This window comes from Poromitra crassiceps (genome assembly GCF_964638095.1).
Source record: "Poromitra crassiceps genome assembly, chromosome: 6".
Taxonomy (NCBI): domain Eukaryota; kingdom Metazoa; phylum Chordata; class Actinopteri; order Beryciformes; family Melamphaidae; genus Poromitra; species Poromitra crassiceps.
Genome location: NC_139627.1, coordinates 13,472,278 through 13,489,502, shown reverse-complemented (window position 1 = coordinate 13,489,502; position 17,225 = coordinate 13,472,278). Strand labels below are relative to the sequence as shown.

At 45.8% G+C, this 17,225-nt stretch overlaps 1 protein-coding gene across 1 annotated transcript in view; it reads left to right on the top strand.

Annotated features, from left to right (window-relative positions):
* Window positions 1-16,868, top strand: part of palm2akap2 (PALM2 and AKAP2 fusion) — a gene marked incomplete at both ends in the record, with an annotated part of 26,126 nt that extends 9,258 nt beyond the window's left edge. The window contains 3 exons of the mRNA XM_083638092.1: window positions 1-452; window positions 9,844-10,022; window positions 16,728-16,868. The exon at window positions 1-452 is cut by the window's left edge and continues 971 nt beyond it. Of these exons, the coding sequence (XP_083494218.1) occupies window positions 1-452; window positions 9,844-10,022; window positions 16,728-16,868 (772 nt within the window). The remainder of the gene's footprint in view (window positions 453-9,843; window positions 10,023-16,727) is intronic.
* Window positions 16,869-17,225: the final 357 nt, after the last annotated feature.

Below are 17,225 nucleotides of genomic sequence, written 5' to 3'. Positions count from 1 at the left end.
TGCCAGAGCGCTCGCCGCCTCGACCCCAGCTCCGACTCCGGCACCCGCCCCGGCGGCCCCCGTGGCCAGGCCGACCCCGGTCTACCGGCCCCCCTCTCCCCCGAGCCCGGAGCGACCCGAGTTCAGCTACTTCAGTAAATACTCGGAGGCGGCCGAGCTGCGCAGCACAGCGGCGACGGCGCGAGGCCCCGAGACGGAGGCGGCCAGCGGGCCGTTCCGCCTGCGCTCCAAGAAGCAGCGGACTCTGTCCATGATCGAGGAGGAGATCCGAGCAGCACAGCAGAGGGAGGAGGAGCTGAAGAAGCAGAGAGAGACGCAGCCTGTGGTCATCGTCCGCCCCGCTCACGGCCCAGTGAGGACCGGGATGAGGACAGCCACCATATCCCCAGCTGATAAGATGAAGAGCAACAGCCTGCCCGCTAGACTCAGCCTGACAGCTAGGACAGCACCAGGTGAGTTATTACTCCATTGCTTTACCCCAGTGCAGTATAATGGCAATTACTCTACCACACAACTTGAATGGATAGTAAAGACATGTATACTGTAGTATAATGTAATGTAATGATTTGATAACACTAAGACTTGATTGACCCGGTCCCTGACTGACACAACAGACCCGGTCCCTGACTGACACAACAGACCCCGGTCCCTGACTGACACAACAGACCCGGTCCCTGACTGACACAACAGTCAGGGACAACAGTTGGTGCTCACATAAGAAACCTGGTACAAGCTTGTGTAGGTTGGTGCTTACATAAGAATCCTGGTACAAGCTTGTGTAGGTTGGTGCTTACATAAGAAACCTGGTACAAGCTTGTGTAGGTTGGTGCTTACATAAGAAACCTGGTACAAGCTAGTGTAGGTTGGTGCTTACATAAGAAACCTGGTACAAGCTTGTGTAGGTTGGTGCTTACATAAGAAACCTGGTACAAGCTAGTGTAGGTGTGTAGGTTGGTGCTCACATAAGAAACCTGGTACAAGCTTGTGTAGGTTGGTGCTCACATAAGAAACCTGGTACAAGCTTGTGTAGGTTGGTGCTTACATAAGAAACCTGGTACAAGCTTGTGTAGGTGTGTAGGTTGGTGCTTACATAAGAAACCTGGTACAAGCTAGTGTAGGTGTGTAGGTTGGTGCTCACATAAGAAACCTGGTACAAGCTTGTGTAGGTTGGTGCTTACATAAGAAACCTGGTACAAGCTTGTGTAGGTTGGTGCTTACATAAGAAACCTGGTACAAGCTTGTGTAGGTTGGTGCTCACATAAGAAACCTGGTACAAGCTTGTGTAGGTTGGTGCTTACATAAGAAACCTGGTACAAGCTTGTGTAGGTTGGTGCTTACATAAGAAACCTGGTACAAGCTTGTGTAGGTTGGTGCTTACATAAGAAACCTGGTACAAGCTTGTGTAGGTTGGTGCTCACATAAGAAACCTGGTACAAGCTTGTGTAGGTGTGTAGGTTGGTGCTTACATAAGAAACCTGGTACAAGCTAGTGTAGGTTGGTGCTTACATAAGAAACCTGGTACAAGCTTGTGTAGGTTGGTGCTTACATAAGAAACCTGGTACAAGCTTGTGTAGGTTGGTGCTTACATAAGAAACCTGGTACAAGCTAGTGTAGGTTGGTGCTCACATAAGAAACCTGGTACAAGCTAGTGTAGGTTGGTGCTTACATAAGAAACCTGGTACAAGCTAGTGTAGGTTGGTGCTTACATAAGAAACCTGGTACAAGCTAGTGTAGGTTGGTGCTTACATAAGAAACCTGGTACAAGCTAGTGTAGGTTGGTGCTTACATAAGAAACCTGGTACAAGCTTGTGTAGGTTGGTGCTTACATAAGAAACCTGGTACAAGCTTGTGTAGGTTGGTGCTTACATAAGAAACCTGGTACAAGCTAGTGTAGGTTGGTGCTTACATAAGAAACCTGGTACAAGCTAGTGTAGGTTGGTGCTTACATAAGAAACCTGGTACAAGCTTGTGTAGGTTGGTGCTCACATAATAAACCTGGTACAAGCTTGTGTAGGTTGGTGCTTACATAAGAAACCTGGTACAAGCTAGTGTAGGTTGGTGCTCACATAAGAAACCTGGTACAAGCTAGTGTAGGTTGGTGCTTACATAAGAAACCTGGTACAAGCTTGTGTAGGTTGGTGCTCACATAAGAAACCTGGTACAAGCTTGTGTAGGTTGGTGCTTACATAAGAAACCTGGTACAAGCTAGTGTAGGTTGGTGCTTACATAAGAAACCTGGTACAAGCTTGTGTAGGTTGGTGCTTACATAAGAAACCTGGTACAAGCTAGTGTAGGTTGGTGCTTACATAAGAAACCTGGTACAAGCTAGTGTAGGTTGGTGCTTACATAAGAAACCTGGTACAAGCTTGTGTAGGTTGGTGCTCACATAAGAAACCTGGTACAAGCTAGTGTAGGTTGGTGCTTACATAAGAAACCTGGTACAAGCTTGTGTAGGTTGGTGCTCACATAAGAAACCTGGTACAAGCTAGTGTAGGTTGGTGCTTACATAAGAAACCTGGTACAAGCTTGTGTAGGTTGGTGCTCACATAAGAAACCTGGTACAAGCTTGTGTAGGTTGGTGCTCACATAAGAAACCTGGTACAAGCTAGTGTAGGTTGGTGCTCACATAAGAAACCTGGTACAAGCTTGTGTAGGTTGGTGCTCACATAAGAAACCTGGTACAAGCTTGTGTAGGTTGGTGCTTACATAAGAAACCTGGTACAAGCTTGTGTAGGTTGGTGCTCACATAAGAAACCTGGTACAAGCTTGTGTAGGTTGGTGCTTACATAAGAAACCTGGTACAAGCTTGTGTAGGTTGGTGCTCACATAAGAAACCTGGTACAAGCTAGTGTAGGTTGGTGCTTACATAAGAAACCTGGTACAAGCTTGTGTAGGTTGGTGCTTACATAAGAAACCTGGTACAAGCTAGTGTAGGTTGGTGCTTACATAAGAAACCTGGTACAAGCTTGTGTAGGTTGGTGCTTACATAAGAAACCTGGTACAAGCTTGTGTAGGTTGGTGCTTACATAAGAAACCTGGTACAAGCTTGTGTAGGTTGGTGCTCACATAAGAAACCTGGTACAAGCTAGTGTAGGTTGGTGCTTACATAAGAAACCTGGTACAAGCTTGTGTAGGTTGGTGCTTACATAAGAAACCTGGTACAAGCTAGTGTAGGTTGGTGCTTACATAAGAACTAGTGTAGGTTGGTGCTTACATAAGAAACCTGGTACAAGCTTGTGTAGGTTGGTGCTCACATAAGAAACCTGGTACAAGCTAGTGTAGGTTGGTGCTTACATAAGAAACCTGGTACAAGCTTGTGTAGGTTGGTGCTTACATAAGAAACCTGGTACAAGCTAGTGTAGGTTGGTGCTTACATAAGAAACCTGGTACAAGCTTGTGTAGGTTGGTGCTTACATAAGAAACCTGGTACAAGCTTGTGTAGGTTGGTGCTCACATAAGAAACCTGGTACAAGCTAGTGTAGGTTGGTGCTTACATAAGAAACCTGGTACAAGCTTGTGTAGGTTGGTGCTTACATAAGACACCTGGTACAAGCTAGTGTATGTTGGTGCTTACATAAGAAACCTGGTACAAGCTTGTGTAGGTTGGTGCTTACATAAGAAACCTGGTACAAGCTAGTGTAGGTTGGTGCTTACATAAGAAACCTGGTACAAGCTTGTGTAGGTTGGTGCTTACATAAGAAACCTGGTACAAGCTTGTGTAGGTTGGTGCTTACATAAGAAACCTGGTACAAGCTTGTGTAGGTTGGTGCTTACATAAGAAACCTGGTACAAGCTAGTGTAGGTTGGTGCTCACATAAGAAACCTGGTACAAGCTAGTGTAGGTTGGTGCTTACATAAGAAACCTGGTACAAGCTAGTGTAGGTTGGTGCTTACATAAGAAACCTGGTACAAGCTTGTGTAGGTTGGTGCTCACATAAGAAACCTGGTACAAGCTAGTGTAGGTTGGTGCTTACATAAGAAACCTGGTACAAGCTTGTGTAGGTTGGTGCTTACATAAGAAACCTGGTACAAGCTAGTGTAGGTTGGTGCTTACATAAGAAACCTGGTACAAGCTTGTGTAGGTTGGTGCTTACATAAGAAACCTGGTACAAGCTTGTGTAGGTTGGTGCTTACATAAGAAACCTGGTACAAGCTTGTGTAGGTTGGTGCTTACATAAGAAACCTGGTACAAGCTTGTGTAGGTTGCTGCTTACATAAGAAACCTGGTACAAGCTTGTGTAGGTTGGTGCTTACATAAGAAACCTGGTACAAGCTTGTGTAGGTGTGTAGGTTGGTGCTTACATAAGAAACCTGGTACAAGCTTGTGTAGGTTGGTGCTTACATAAGGCTGGTTTCACACCGGCGACCCAAGCCTTGCCTATGCCTTGCCTTTACCCACGCTTTTTAATAGGCGTCCGTTTTAGTCAACGAGGCTGTGTACACCGGGCGCCTGAGCATGAACCCTGCGTGTACCCACGCCTTGCCTGTGCCTTGCCGATTTTATCGAATAGGCGAGAGTTCTATTTTCACGCCGACAAGGCGCGTGCAGGCAGGCTTTTCTGTCAAGCCATGAAAGAAAAACGCGACAATATCCGTGGGAACTGCCAAAGTCAACTGAATTTCAAAATAAAATGGAGTTTCTACAACAGTATTGAGCAGAGAGAGAGAGCGAGAGAGAGATTGACGGGTGGCTATCACGTGGGGCTTTCTCCCTGTCGGCAAACAAATCTTCATGAGAGAGAATAGCGACCGAAGAAGCAAGATGGACAATGTTGTTGTGCCAGCACATATTCTTGCAAGATCACCTCTCTAAAATGTCCGACTATAGTCAGACCTGGTTATACATATCCAGCATCAATAGAACATTAAATATATCAGATTTATTTTACCTAGAGGCTACCCATGACAATTCTGGACAACACGTGAAAAAATACAGTCGGGAGAGAGGAGAGGCGCTTGTGACTCGGCTCCAGGTTCGGCGTGCAAAAGGCGTGCGGTGTGATCGCAAAAGCGTGTAACAGGTTCACGCCCAGCTCGGCGTAGGCGTGGGTTGAGGCAAGGCAAGGCGTGGGTCGTCGGTGTGAAACCAGCCTAAGGCTGGTTTCACACCGACGACCCAAGCCTTGCCTATTCCTTGCCTTTACCCACGCTTTTAAATAGGCGTCCGTTTTAGTCAACGAGGCTGTGTACACCGTGCGCCTGAGCGTGAACCCTGCGTGTACCCACGCCTTGCCTGTGCCTTGCCGATTTTATCGAATAGGCGAGAGTTCTATTTTCACGCCGACAAGGCGCGTGCAGGCAGGCTTTTCTGTCAAGCCATGAAAGAAAAACGCGACAATATCCGTGGGAACTGGCAAAGTCAACTGAATTTCAAAATAAAATGGAGTTTCTACAACAGTATTGAGCAGAGAGAGAGAGCGAGAGAGAGATTGACGGGTGGCTATCACGTGGGGCTTTCTCCCTGTCGGCAAACAAATCTTCATGAGAGAGAATAGCGACCGAAGAAGCAAGATGGACAATGTTGTTGTGCCAGCACATATTCTTGCAAGATCACCTCTCTAAAATGTCCGACTATAGTCAGACCTGGTTATACATATCCAGCATCAATAGAACATTAAATATATCAGATTTATTTTACCTAGAGGCTACCCATGACAATTCTGGACAACACGTGAAAAAATACAGTCGGGAGAGAGGAGAGGCGCTTGTGACTCGGCTCCAGGTTCGGCGTGCAAAAGGCGTGCGGTGTGATCGCAAAAGCGTGTAACAGGTTCACGCCCAGCTCGGCGTAGGCGTGGGTTGAGGCAAGGCAAGGCGTGGGTCGTCGGTGTGAAACCAGCCTAAGAAACCTGGTACAAGCTTGTGTAGGTGTGTAGGTTGGTGCTTACATAAGAAACCTGGTACAAGCTTGTGTAGGTTGGTGCTTACATAAGAAACCTGGTACAAGCTTGTGTAGGTGTGTAGGTTGGTGCTTACATAAGGCTGGTTTCACACCGACGACCCACGCCTTGCCTTGCCTCAACCCACGCCTACGCCGAGCTGGGCGTGAACCTGTTACACGCTTTTGCAATCACACCGCACGCCTTTTGCACGCCGAACCTGGAGCCGAGTCACAAGCGCCTCTCCTCTCTCCCGACTGTATTTTTTCACGTGTTGTCCAGAATTGTCATGGGCAGCCTCTAGGTAAAATAAATCTGATATATTTAATGTTCTATTGATGCTGGATATGTATAACCAGGTCTGACTATAGTCGGACATTTTAGAGAGGTGATCTTGCAAGAATATGTGCTGGCACAACAACATTGTCCATCTTGCTTCTTCGGTCGCTATTCTCTCTCATGAAGATTTGTTTGCCGACAGGGAGAAAGCCCCACGTGATAGCCACCCGTCAATCTCTCTCTCGCTCTCTCTCTCTGCTCAATACTGTTGTAGAAACTCCATTTTATTTTGAAATTCAGTTGACTTTGCCAGTTCCCACGGATATTGTCGCGTTTTTCTTTCATGGCTTGACAGAAAAGCCTGCCTGCACGCGCCTTGTCGGCGTGAAAATAGAACTCTCGCCTATTCGATAAAATCGGCAAGGCACAGGCAAGGCGTGGGTACACGCAGGGTTCACGCTCAGGCGGCCAGTGTACACAGCCTCATTGACTAAAACGGACGCCTATTTAAAAGCGTGGGTAAAGGCAAGGCATAGGCAAGGCGTGGGTCGTCGGTGTGAAACCAGCCTAAGAAACCTGGTACAAGCTTGTGTAGGTTGGTGCTTACATAAGAAACCTGGTACAAGCTTGTGTAGGTGTGTAGGTTGGTGCTTACATAAGAAACCTGGTACAAGCTTGTGTAGGTGTGTAGGTTGGTGCTTACATACCTGGTACAAGCTTGTGTAGGTTGGTGCTTACATAAGAAACCTGGTACAAGCTTGTGTAGGTTGGTGCTTACATAAGAAACCTGGTACAAGCTTGTGTAGGTGTGTAGGTTGGTGCTCACATAAGAAACCTGGTACAAGCTTGTGTAGGTTGGTGCTTACATAAGAAACCTGGTACAAGCTAGTGTAGGTTGGTGCTCACATAAGAAACCTGGTACAAGCTTGTGTAGGTTGGTGCTTACATAAGGCTGGTTTCACACCGACGACCCACGCCTTGCCTTGCCTCAACCCACGCCTACGCCGAGCTGGGCGTGAACCTGTTACACGCTTTTGCGATCACACCGCACGCCTTTTGCACGCCGAACCTGGAGCCGAGTCACAAGCGCCTCTCCTCTCTCCCGACTGTATTTTTTCACGTGTTGTCCAGAATTGTCATGGGTAGCCTCTAGGTAAAATAAATCTGATATATTTAATGTTCTATTGATGCTGGATATGTATAACCAGGTCTGACTATAGTCGGACATTTTAGAGAGGTGATCTTGCAAGAATATGTGCTGGCACAACAACATTGTCCATCTTGCTTCTTCGGTCGCTATTCTCTCTCATGAAGATTTGTTTGCCGACAGGGAGAAAGCCCCACGTGATAGCCACCCGTCAATCTCTCTCTCGCTCTCTCTCTCTGCTCAATACTGTTGTAGAAACTCCATTTTATTTTGAAATTCAGTTGACTTTGGCAGTTCCCACGGATATTGTCGCGTTTTTCTTTCATGGCTTGACAGAAAAGCCTGCCTGCACGCGCCTTGTCGGCGTGAAAATAGAACTCTCGCCTATTCGATAAAATCGGCAAGGCACAGGCAAGGCGTGGGTACACGCAGGGTTCATGCTCAGGCGTCCGGTGTACACAGCCTCGTTGACTAAAACGGACGCCTATTAAAAAGCGTGGGTAAAGGCAAGGCATAGGCAAGGCTTGGGTCGCCGGTGTGAAACCAGCCTAAGAAACCTGGTACAAGCTTGTGTAGGTTGGTGCTCACATAAGAAACCTGGTACAAGCTTGTGTAGGTTGGTGCTTACATAAGGCTGGTTTCACACCGGCGACCCAAGCCTTGCCTATGCCTTGCCTTTACCCACGCTTTTTAATAGGCGTCCGTTTTAGTCAACGAGGCTGTGTACACCGGACGCCTGAGCGTGAACCCTGCGTGTACCCACGCCTTGCCTATGCCTTGCCGATTTTATCGAATAGGCGAGAGTTCTATTTTCACGCCGACAAGGCGCGTGCAGGCAGGCTTTTCTGTCAAGCCATGAAAGAAAAACGCGACAATATCCGTGGGAACTGGCAAAGTCAACTGAATTTCAAAATAAAATGGAGTTTCTACAACAGTATTGAGCAGAGAGAGAGAGCGAGAGAGAGATTGACGGGTGGCTATCACGTGGGGCTTTCTCCCTGTCGGCAAACAAATCTTCATGAGAGAGAATAGCGACCGAAGAAGCAAGATGGACAATATTGTTGTGCCAGCACATATTCTTGCAAGATCACCTCTCTAAAATGTCCGACTATAGTCAGACCTGGTTATACATATCCAGCATCAATAGAACATTAAATATATCAGATTTATTTTACCTAGAGGCTACCCATGACAATTCTGGACAACACGTGAAAAAATACAGTCGGGAGAGAGGAGAGGCGCTTGTGACTCGGCTCCAGGTTCGGCGTGCAAAAGGTGTGCGGTGTGATCGCAAAAGCGTGTAACAGGTTCACGCCCAGCTCGGCGTAGGCGTGGGTTGAGGCAAGGCAAGGCGTGGGTCGTCGGTGTGAAACCAGCCTAAGAAACCTGGTACAAGCTTGTGTAGGTTGGTGCTTACATAAGAAACCTGGTACAAGCTTGTGTAGGTGTGTAGGTTGGTGCTTACATAAGGCTGGTTTCACACCGACGACCCACGCCTTGCCTTGCCTCAACCCACCTCAACCTCAACCCACGCCTACGCCGTATTTTTTCACGTGTTGTCCAGAATTGTCATGGGTAGCCTCTAGGTAAAATAAATCTGATATATTTAATGTTCTATTGATGCTGGATATGTATAACCAGGTCTGACTATAGTCGGACATTTTAGAGAGGTGATCTTGCAAGAATATGTGCTGGCACAACAACATTGTCCATCTTGCTTCTTCGGTCGCTATTCTCTCTCATGAAGATTTGTTTGCCGACAGGGAGAAAGCCCCACGTGATAGCCACCCGTCAATCTCTCTCTCGCTCTCTCTCTCTGCTCAATACTGTTGTAGAAACTCAATTTTATTTTGAAATTCAGTTGACTTTGCCAGTTCCCACGGATATTGTCGCGTTTTTCTTTCATGGCTTGACAGAAAAGCCTGCCTGCACGCGCCTTGTCGGCGTGAAAATAGAACTCTTGCCTATTCGATAAAATCGGCAAGGCATAGGCAAGGCGTGGGTACACGCAGGGTTCACGCTCAGGCGTCCGGTGTACACAGCCTCGTTGACTAAAACGGACGCCTATTAAAAAGCGTGGGTAAAGGCAAGGCATAGGCAAGGCTTGGGTCGCCGGTGTGAAACCAGCCTAAGAAACCTGGTACAAGCTTGTGTAGGTGTGAAACACAAGTTGAATGTGATGCATGCTTGCATTTGGGGCACTCTGTCTAATTACAAGTGAACCAGGGTTTGGAAACAAAAGTCACATGATGACTCACACAGCTTGTTTATTGGACAGAGTTTTGGTGACTTGTCATCTTACCAGGTTAGAGATTTTGAATCATTTTGAACCCTTACGAATGTTCATGTTGTTTCAGATGACGGTCTCCCTCCTAACAAACTGCACCACAGTTCTCTCTCTTGTCAGAGGACTGAGGATGGCATCATTCTCGCCTGGCCAAGTGAACCCAACTGAAGGATTATACCCTCCAGAGTTCAAATAAAGCGCTCCAAACATATTCTGCTGTCTAACTCTGTGTGTTTCTGTGCTGTCTGCAGGAAAGATAGAGAAGATCCGACCCGCACCGCCCGTGTCCCCCTCGCCCTCAGAGGGGGCGCTGTCCGACGCCGGCAGCGAGGACTCCAGCGGGTCGCGACCCAAAAACTTCATGCAGACGCTGATGGAAGACTACGAGACACACAAGGTGAAGAGGAGGGAGAAGATGGAGGACAACAGTGTAAGTATTTGAGCATGGAGGAGCGACGAAGGTAGAGAGACAGAGTGAGAGGACGAGGCTCAGAGAGACAGTGACAGAGAGACAGAGTGAGAGGACGAGGCTCAGAGAGACAGTGACAGAGAGACAGAGTGAGAGGAAGAGGCTCAGAGAGACAGTGACAGAGAGACAGAGTGAGAGGACGAGGCTCAGAGAGACAGTGACAGAGAGACAGAGTGAGAGGACGAGGCTCAGAGAGGCAGTGACAGAGAGACAGAGTGAGAGGACGAGGCTCAGAGAGACAGTGACAGAGAGACAGAGTGAGAGGACGAGGCTCAGAGAGACAGTGACAGAGAGACAGAGTGAGAGGACGAGGCTCAGAGAGACAGTGACAGAGAGACAGAGTGAGAGGACGAGGCTCAGAGAGACAGTGACAGAGAGACAGAGTGAGAGGACGAGGCTCAGAGAGACAGTGACGCCTCATACACACCATGAAACGCTAGGCGGCATGCCTCCTGTGAAAGCCTCTTTGACGCTGCATCTTGATAGGCTGTCTTGCTCTATTTCCACGTCTGATTGGTCCATTTCAACCTCGCGCCCCCTGCCGCAGGAACCGCCCTGCGTTTCCGCTGTCGCAGACTAGAGGCGGCTTGTCTCTGAGCGGCTTAGCGCTCGCGGGGCGGGACTAGGGCGGGACCTTTCGTTTCAGCGGCAAAAGCTACCCAATGACAGCTCTTCCTACACATTTCCTCCCCCCACCCTTCTGTGTACATCTACCTGAAAACGTTTCTACAGCTCCAAGCTGGAAGCTGGTTTCCACGCCCACAAAACGCTGCGACACGGCGGAAAAGCGATTTTGCAGGTGTGTATGAGCCGTGACAGAGAGGAAGGCAGAGTGAGAGCTCAGAGAGACAGTGACAGAGAGGAAGGTAGAGAGACAGAGTGTATGGACAGACAGAATGTATATATATATATATATAGTGATGCGCGGGCCGCAGTTATAACCGCGCTGACTGAGGATATCCCGCCCCGCGGGCAGGCCGGATCATAAAAAAATCCCCAAAGAACCCACGGCAGTGGTAAACGTAAACAAAAAAACTGTGCTAGGTCGCTAGGCTCCACTTTTGGTCCATATATGGTCAATGATGTCACCCTCAAAGAGGAGTCTCCGCTGAAGACGTGTTTGAAGAGAAGACGCGTTCGTATTATATTATATATTAGAGATGGGATAGTTAACGCCATTAACGGCTGCATTAACGCAAGACTCTTAACGCGCGATAAAAAAATTATCGCCGTTAATCTATTTACGGTAATCTATTTTTTATTTTTTTATTTTTTATTTTTTTACCTTTATTTATACAGGGGGAGTCTCACTGAGAGCAATGCTCTCTTTTTCAGGAGCGCCCTGTTCACATTCACACACATTCATACCTGGAAGCTGTCCAGTACAACCACAGTCTGATCTGCTGGCCACTGAGCAGCTCCACTGTATTATTATTATTATATATATTATTATTCTCAAAGTTGTCTGGTAGCAGGGTCCACTTATATTGAGCAGGCCATGATGATTATCACTTTAGAATGGAACAGGTATGTAAGCGCGGACATTTATGTCTGCCTCCCCCATCCTGGCTGCTGTGGGGGGGCGTGAACAACCGAATAAACAGAAACCTGTTCACAAGGACTTACTTCTAGTCATTATTTATGTTGCACACACATATTTTGAATGGCTTCGACAGACTTCAAATGACCCATTTTAATCTAGATTAATCTAGATTAATGACCAGGATTAATCTAGATTAATCTAGATTAAAAAAATTAATCTATTCCCATCTCTAATATATATATACCGTAAATTCCGGACTATAAGGCGCACCGGTGTATAAGCCGCACCTTCAAAGTTGACTATTTTTTTCTTATATAAGCCGCACCGGACTATAAACCGCGGGTGTTTTAATGTTTTTTTTTTTTTTTTTTTTTTTTTTTTATTGTGTTTTAATGTTTAATTACCATATGTAATGCTCCCATTTATTAACATTTCAACAAAACAACATAACACAACACCACCTGTGTTGTTATTTACAGTGCACACAGTGTCATACAGTGTCATACAGTGTCATACAGTGTGGTGAAAAGAGGGCAAGAGAGGAAATTAAAACAGAAGTGGATTTATAGTTAGAAAGAGTGCTAAAAAAGAGAGATTTTTTTTTTTTTTTTTTTGAAAAAATCCATAGATAAGCCGCACCGTTATATAAGCCGCAGGGGCCAAAAAAGCCCAAAAAACGGGAAAAAAGGTGCGGCTTATAGTCCGGAATTTACGGTATATATATATACATACACACACACAACACGCTGTGTTGGGTCCTTGAATTGGATGTGTAAGAAGGTGTGGGAACCCTGAACAACAAATAGAACATAATTTCATAGTTGTCAGTCTCGGAAAAACTGTGAAACCAAAACACAACAAAGCCTTTCTATGGCTAACAAAGTCAGTATTTTTCACTTTTTCCATTCGTGGTCATTTGGCAATTTCAGTACAATCGAATGCTTTCATCCCTGAGCAAATAGTGTGCAGCACCAGAGGGGCTTTCCCAGTCAAAAGCAGGAAGTGGAACAGAAAGTCAATCACGGAGGCCGGGGATTTCTGTCCTGACTACATGCTGTTGCGTCATTGTGTCTGAAATAGTGTTGCAAGTGTTGTAAGTATGACAGTGCTCAGGACATATTGCCTCATTGGTTAGGGTTCGAACGTCCCTCTTGACAAGAGCTTTTGTATTTCGAGAGACTAAACTGGGGAAATAAAGACATCACAAAAAAGAGTTATCTGCCACAAAATGGCTTACTAAATGCTTAAATGTAATCATTTAATCGTAATTTAATAGGTAATGTTTAGGTAAATTATCAAATTTCTAGTAATGAATTAACATTTTCATATACATTGTAGACAATTAGTGAGCAGCCAAACAGGCGTTTTGGTGGAGACTTTGGCTGATACCATCTGCATCCTCTTATTATAACAAGTATATGCTTTGGAGTTTTTTGCATTTTCATTCAAGTAAAAAATATATAATTTACAAAGCAGACTGGATGCCAGTAGAATGACGATGATCTACGGTTCGGCCTCTCTTTTCAGTTTGTAAACACTGCACAGTTTCACGTACACATTGAGGCAGAGACTGCACTCCAGGCAGGCCAACGTTATTTAAGTTGAATTATCTTGAATATAACATTTTTGCAGGGATGTTGTTGCTTAATGTTGTTATTGTTCATCTGTGATGACATCACACGTGTTGACTATGTGTGTACTGTTGCCTCTCTCTCTGCTGGTCGCTCAGTATGCCCGTTTGTTGCTGGCTAACGAGGTAACCACTGAGGTACCTGCCGCACGACCACACCTCCTGTAAACCTGTCTAACTGCCTCACTGACAGACCTGGGTCAGACCCATGTACAGTACATGTTATGGCTGATTTGATGTATAAGTGGGATGAACAATAGGTGACCACACCCCCTTACCTTTTCAACACATATCTGACCTTTACCAAGCCCTCACAGTAGATACATTCAAATGCATATGACAGTATAATCTCAGAGAAAGATTTGTCAAAAGAAACAAGTTTACGATTGAGGTTATTACTGTAGATGAGGCAAAAGAGTGGCGTCGTCAAGTATGAAATCACTTATTTCGCTCCTTTAACATGTTTAATGGTAAACATGGATGTATACTATATATTGTATACATGTATACCAAAGCTATGAAACTGGCCCACATAAATGTACCCTACTATGTATTCATCTGTATTTATATTTTTTATGTGATTGTCCTGTATGACATTCTAGGCTGTAAAGTATTTGAAAACTACTTACGCACAGTATCTGATCCCAGGTCTGCTTGAGAGGTGTCACTGCTGTACTGTTCTGCTCTGTGGTGTTGGTACTGCATGTGCTTGTCTTGATTTGGTGTGACCTTTGACCCCTAAAATGACACCCACTTTAGATACGCACCAATTGAAAAAAAGATGACTTAATTTAGGGATGCACAATGACACCGGCACGTCATCACGTCTTCTGGACTGAACTGAACTCCATCAGGTCCCCGCAAGCAAGCGCACTCCCCGAGGTCGAAGTCGATCCGAGGAATGGTTCTTGAGATAAACCACTGTTTTGTGTTGCCAGTAGGTGGCGCTGTGCTGGATTGCACGAAATTCGGCACTGCAATCCGTCAGGTCTCCCCGCTAAGTGCATTCCGCAAGTTTGAAGTAGATCGGACAAAAAAGAAAGAAAATGTTACATCAATAAAAAAGTATGGCATGTTTTACATAATAAGTAGTGATCTTATTTTGCCCGGTGAATGTGTACATCTTGAAAAGCATGATTGATGTCTGCATCTGCCAGTGGGCCGTCACGATAAGAGTAGACATACAGTAATAATTTGTTCATTCCACGACATGAGAGACTTGATCTTTTCCGATATTAGGTGGTTGGAAATTGTTTGCATATATCGGTATTGGCAATCGGCCAAAAGAGTTGGAAAATCTTGGCATATCGGATGTCAACAAAAAATCCAATACTGTGCATCCCTAACTTCATTAAAACAAAATCATTGTGCTTCTGTTTTAAAGATAACAGGTAGCATACATTTTTGCCTCTAATGAACTTGCATAATGATTGGCTTTTCTACCAAAATGAATATAGAGAGAGTTAAAGTGAACGTCGCTTCCTGCCTTTCTCTGTGTACCAGCGTCAGAAAAATGTGAATGGTGGTGAACGGAGACAGACGTTACTTTTTTAATCCCGCTTGAATTGTGCCACGGGAGTACAACACATATCATGTTTGTCAATGTAAACGAGAACTCTGCAAGTCAAGAAAGTCGCATTTTGTGGTCAAACTGTGGCACCACAAGTTATAAATCAGAAAGACTACGGCGCACAACCAATCGCGTCAGTGACGTCTCCCGCCAGTCCACGTTGTTGATGGTGTGACGTATATTGTGAGAGGACAGATGTCGTCGATTGACAAAACTAAGCCTTACGTTTCAGTTTCAGGAGAAGCTTGCGACTTTCTTGACATGCAGAGTTATCTTTTAAATTGACAACATTTACATGTGTACCCCCCCCCGTGCCACAATTCAAACTGGATCAAAAAAGTAACGTCTCCGTTCACCACCATTCACATTTTCTCTGACGCTGGTACACATAGAGCGGCAGGAAGTGACGTTCACTTTGGCTCTCTATAGACTCTCTGTGTTTCTCTTGTAAATACACACACACACACACACACACACACACACACACACACACACACACACACACACACACACACACACACACACTATAGTCTCAATACATCACTGAAAACTGACGGAAGTCATATGATAGTCTTTTAAGAGAGAGAAAAGTGAATATTGAAAATGTAGCAAATGTGTCTCTCTATTTGGTGGATGGTGTCTTAGTCCTCAGTGCCTTTTTGTGTGCCTCAGCATGACCGAGTTGGAGTTTCTGGATGATTTTGGAAATGAAGTGTGGAAGAATTCTGGTGTTCAGGCATGAAGCTATATTCACCTTATGTAGAAGAGACCATCTAGCTTGAGAGACTAACGGGAAGTGTAGACACAATTGGAAGTTCTGATTGTGTTTACACTCCCTGTGACTCATAAACCTAGTTTGACTCATAATGCGAGTCAAACTAGGTTTGACCAGGTGAGTCGGACTAGGTTGAGCAGGTAAAACAGCCGGCGTTTTGAACAGGGAGTGATGACACAGTGGGCGGGGTTACATAAGGTGAATATTTCCCTGAAAATTGAAGAAAAAAGTAGTTTTAACTGTCAAATACTTCAGGGGTGCTTTGATGTTGCTGTTTTATTGGGACATTCTGAAAACTTGACTGCAGGAAAGCTGAACAAAGTGCTCCCAAAGTGTTTGAGATGCAACGCATGCCATCTGTGTCACTGTGGCTTGTGTGTGTGTGTGTGTGTGTGTGTGTGTGTGTGTGTGTGTGTGTGTGCACGCGCCTGTGTGTGTGCGTGCGTGCATGTTTGTACATCCCCTGTGTTGGGGAACAATGTGGGTTATATTGTCATGTCAGCATTATCTTTAAGACCCCATGAAATGAAAAATATCTTTTTTTATTACCTTTTGCCGATGTTCCTAGACTTACACCCGCCTACGTTGTGGATCCGATAAATCTGCCGGCACAGACTATCGCCCATGTAAATAGATGGCCGATACATTGTCAGATCCCGCATGCGTCTGACAGCTTACATGAGTGTGGGTCTGTTCGCCGCCGTACCGGAGCCGTACCGCATCTGTTCCGGAGCTGGTGGACATTAGCCCTCAGTGTGTTGACCTATTCACCAAGACAGGCCAGACACCAAAAAGGCCAGGAAAAAAAATCAATTTGTATAAATGTTATATTAAAATAACCAGAGCGTCTCTTTCTTAAACACCACATTTCTCGGCATTTCTCCGTCACAACCAAGTGCAGACTGCTGTCCGCCCACTTCCTCTATATCTCTGCATATCTGAACAATTCAAATCCAGCCTGCGTTAGCTTCTTCTGGCTCCAAAAAAACCAAGCTGGCGAGTCCACAAAGCAGTGGGTGACATCACGGTGGCTACGTCCATATTTTGATCCACTTCATGGGGTCTTTAGAACTCACGTCAACCCTTTGCTCTGAGTGTGACCGCTGCTTCTTCTGGCTTCTGATTGGTTCTCGTGCTGTGATTGACAGGTCCTGGAGGCCACTCGCGTCACCAGGAGGAAGAGCAACATGGCGCTGAAGTGGGAGGCGGGCATCTACGCTAACGAGGGAGAGGGAGAGGAGGAGGAAGAGGAAGAGGAGGAGGAGGAGGAGGAAGAGGAGGAAGAGTAAACTGCCCCTCTCTGAGACAGTCAGGGGCCAATGAGGAGGAGAGCGGGGAAGCGAAGGAAACAGTATTTATTTCACTAATAGTATTCTGATGATCACATGACCCACTGGCTCGACCAATGGGGCTCGTCCTGGAGATGTATCGACTTGTGATTGGTTGACCAGAGGATTTGAAGGCATGGCGGACAGTATGAAAGTGACTGAGAGACAGTTTTAAACACATCGAGGTGAGTTTGGAGAGAGTGCAGTAAATAATGGGGACAACGCAAGAGACGCTTTCTGAGGACACGAGAGAGACAATTCACATACAGTTCCATGCTTTGGATGATTTTTAGAGTGTTGGTGCAGAAACGTTTTTAC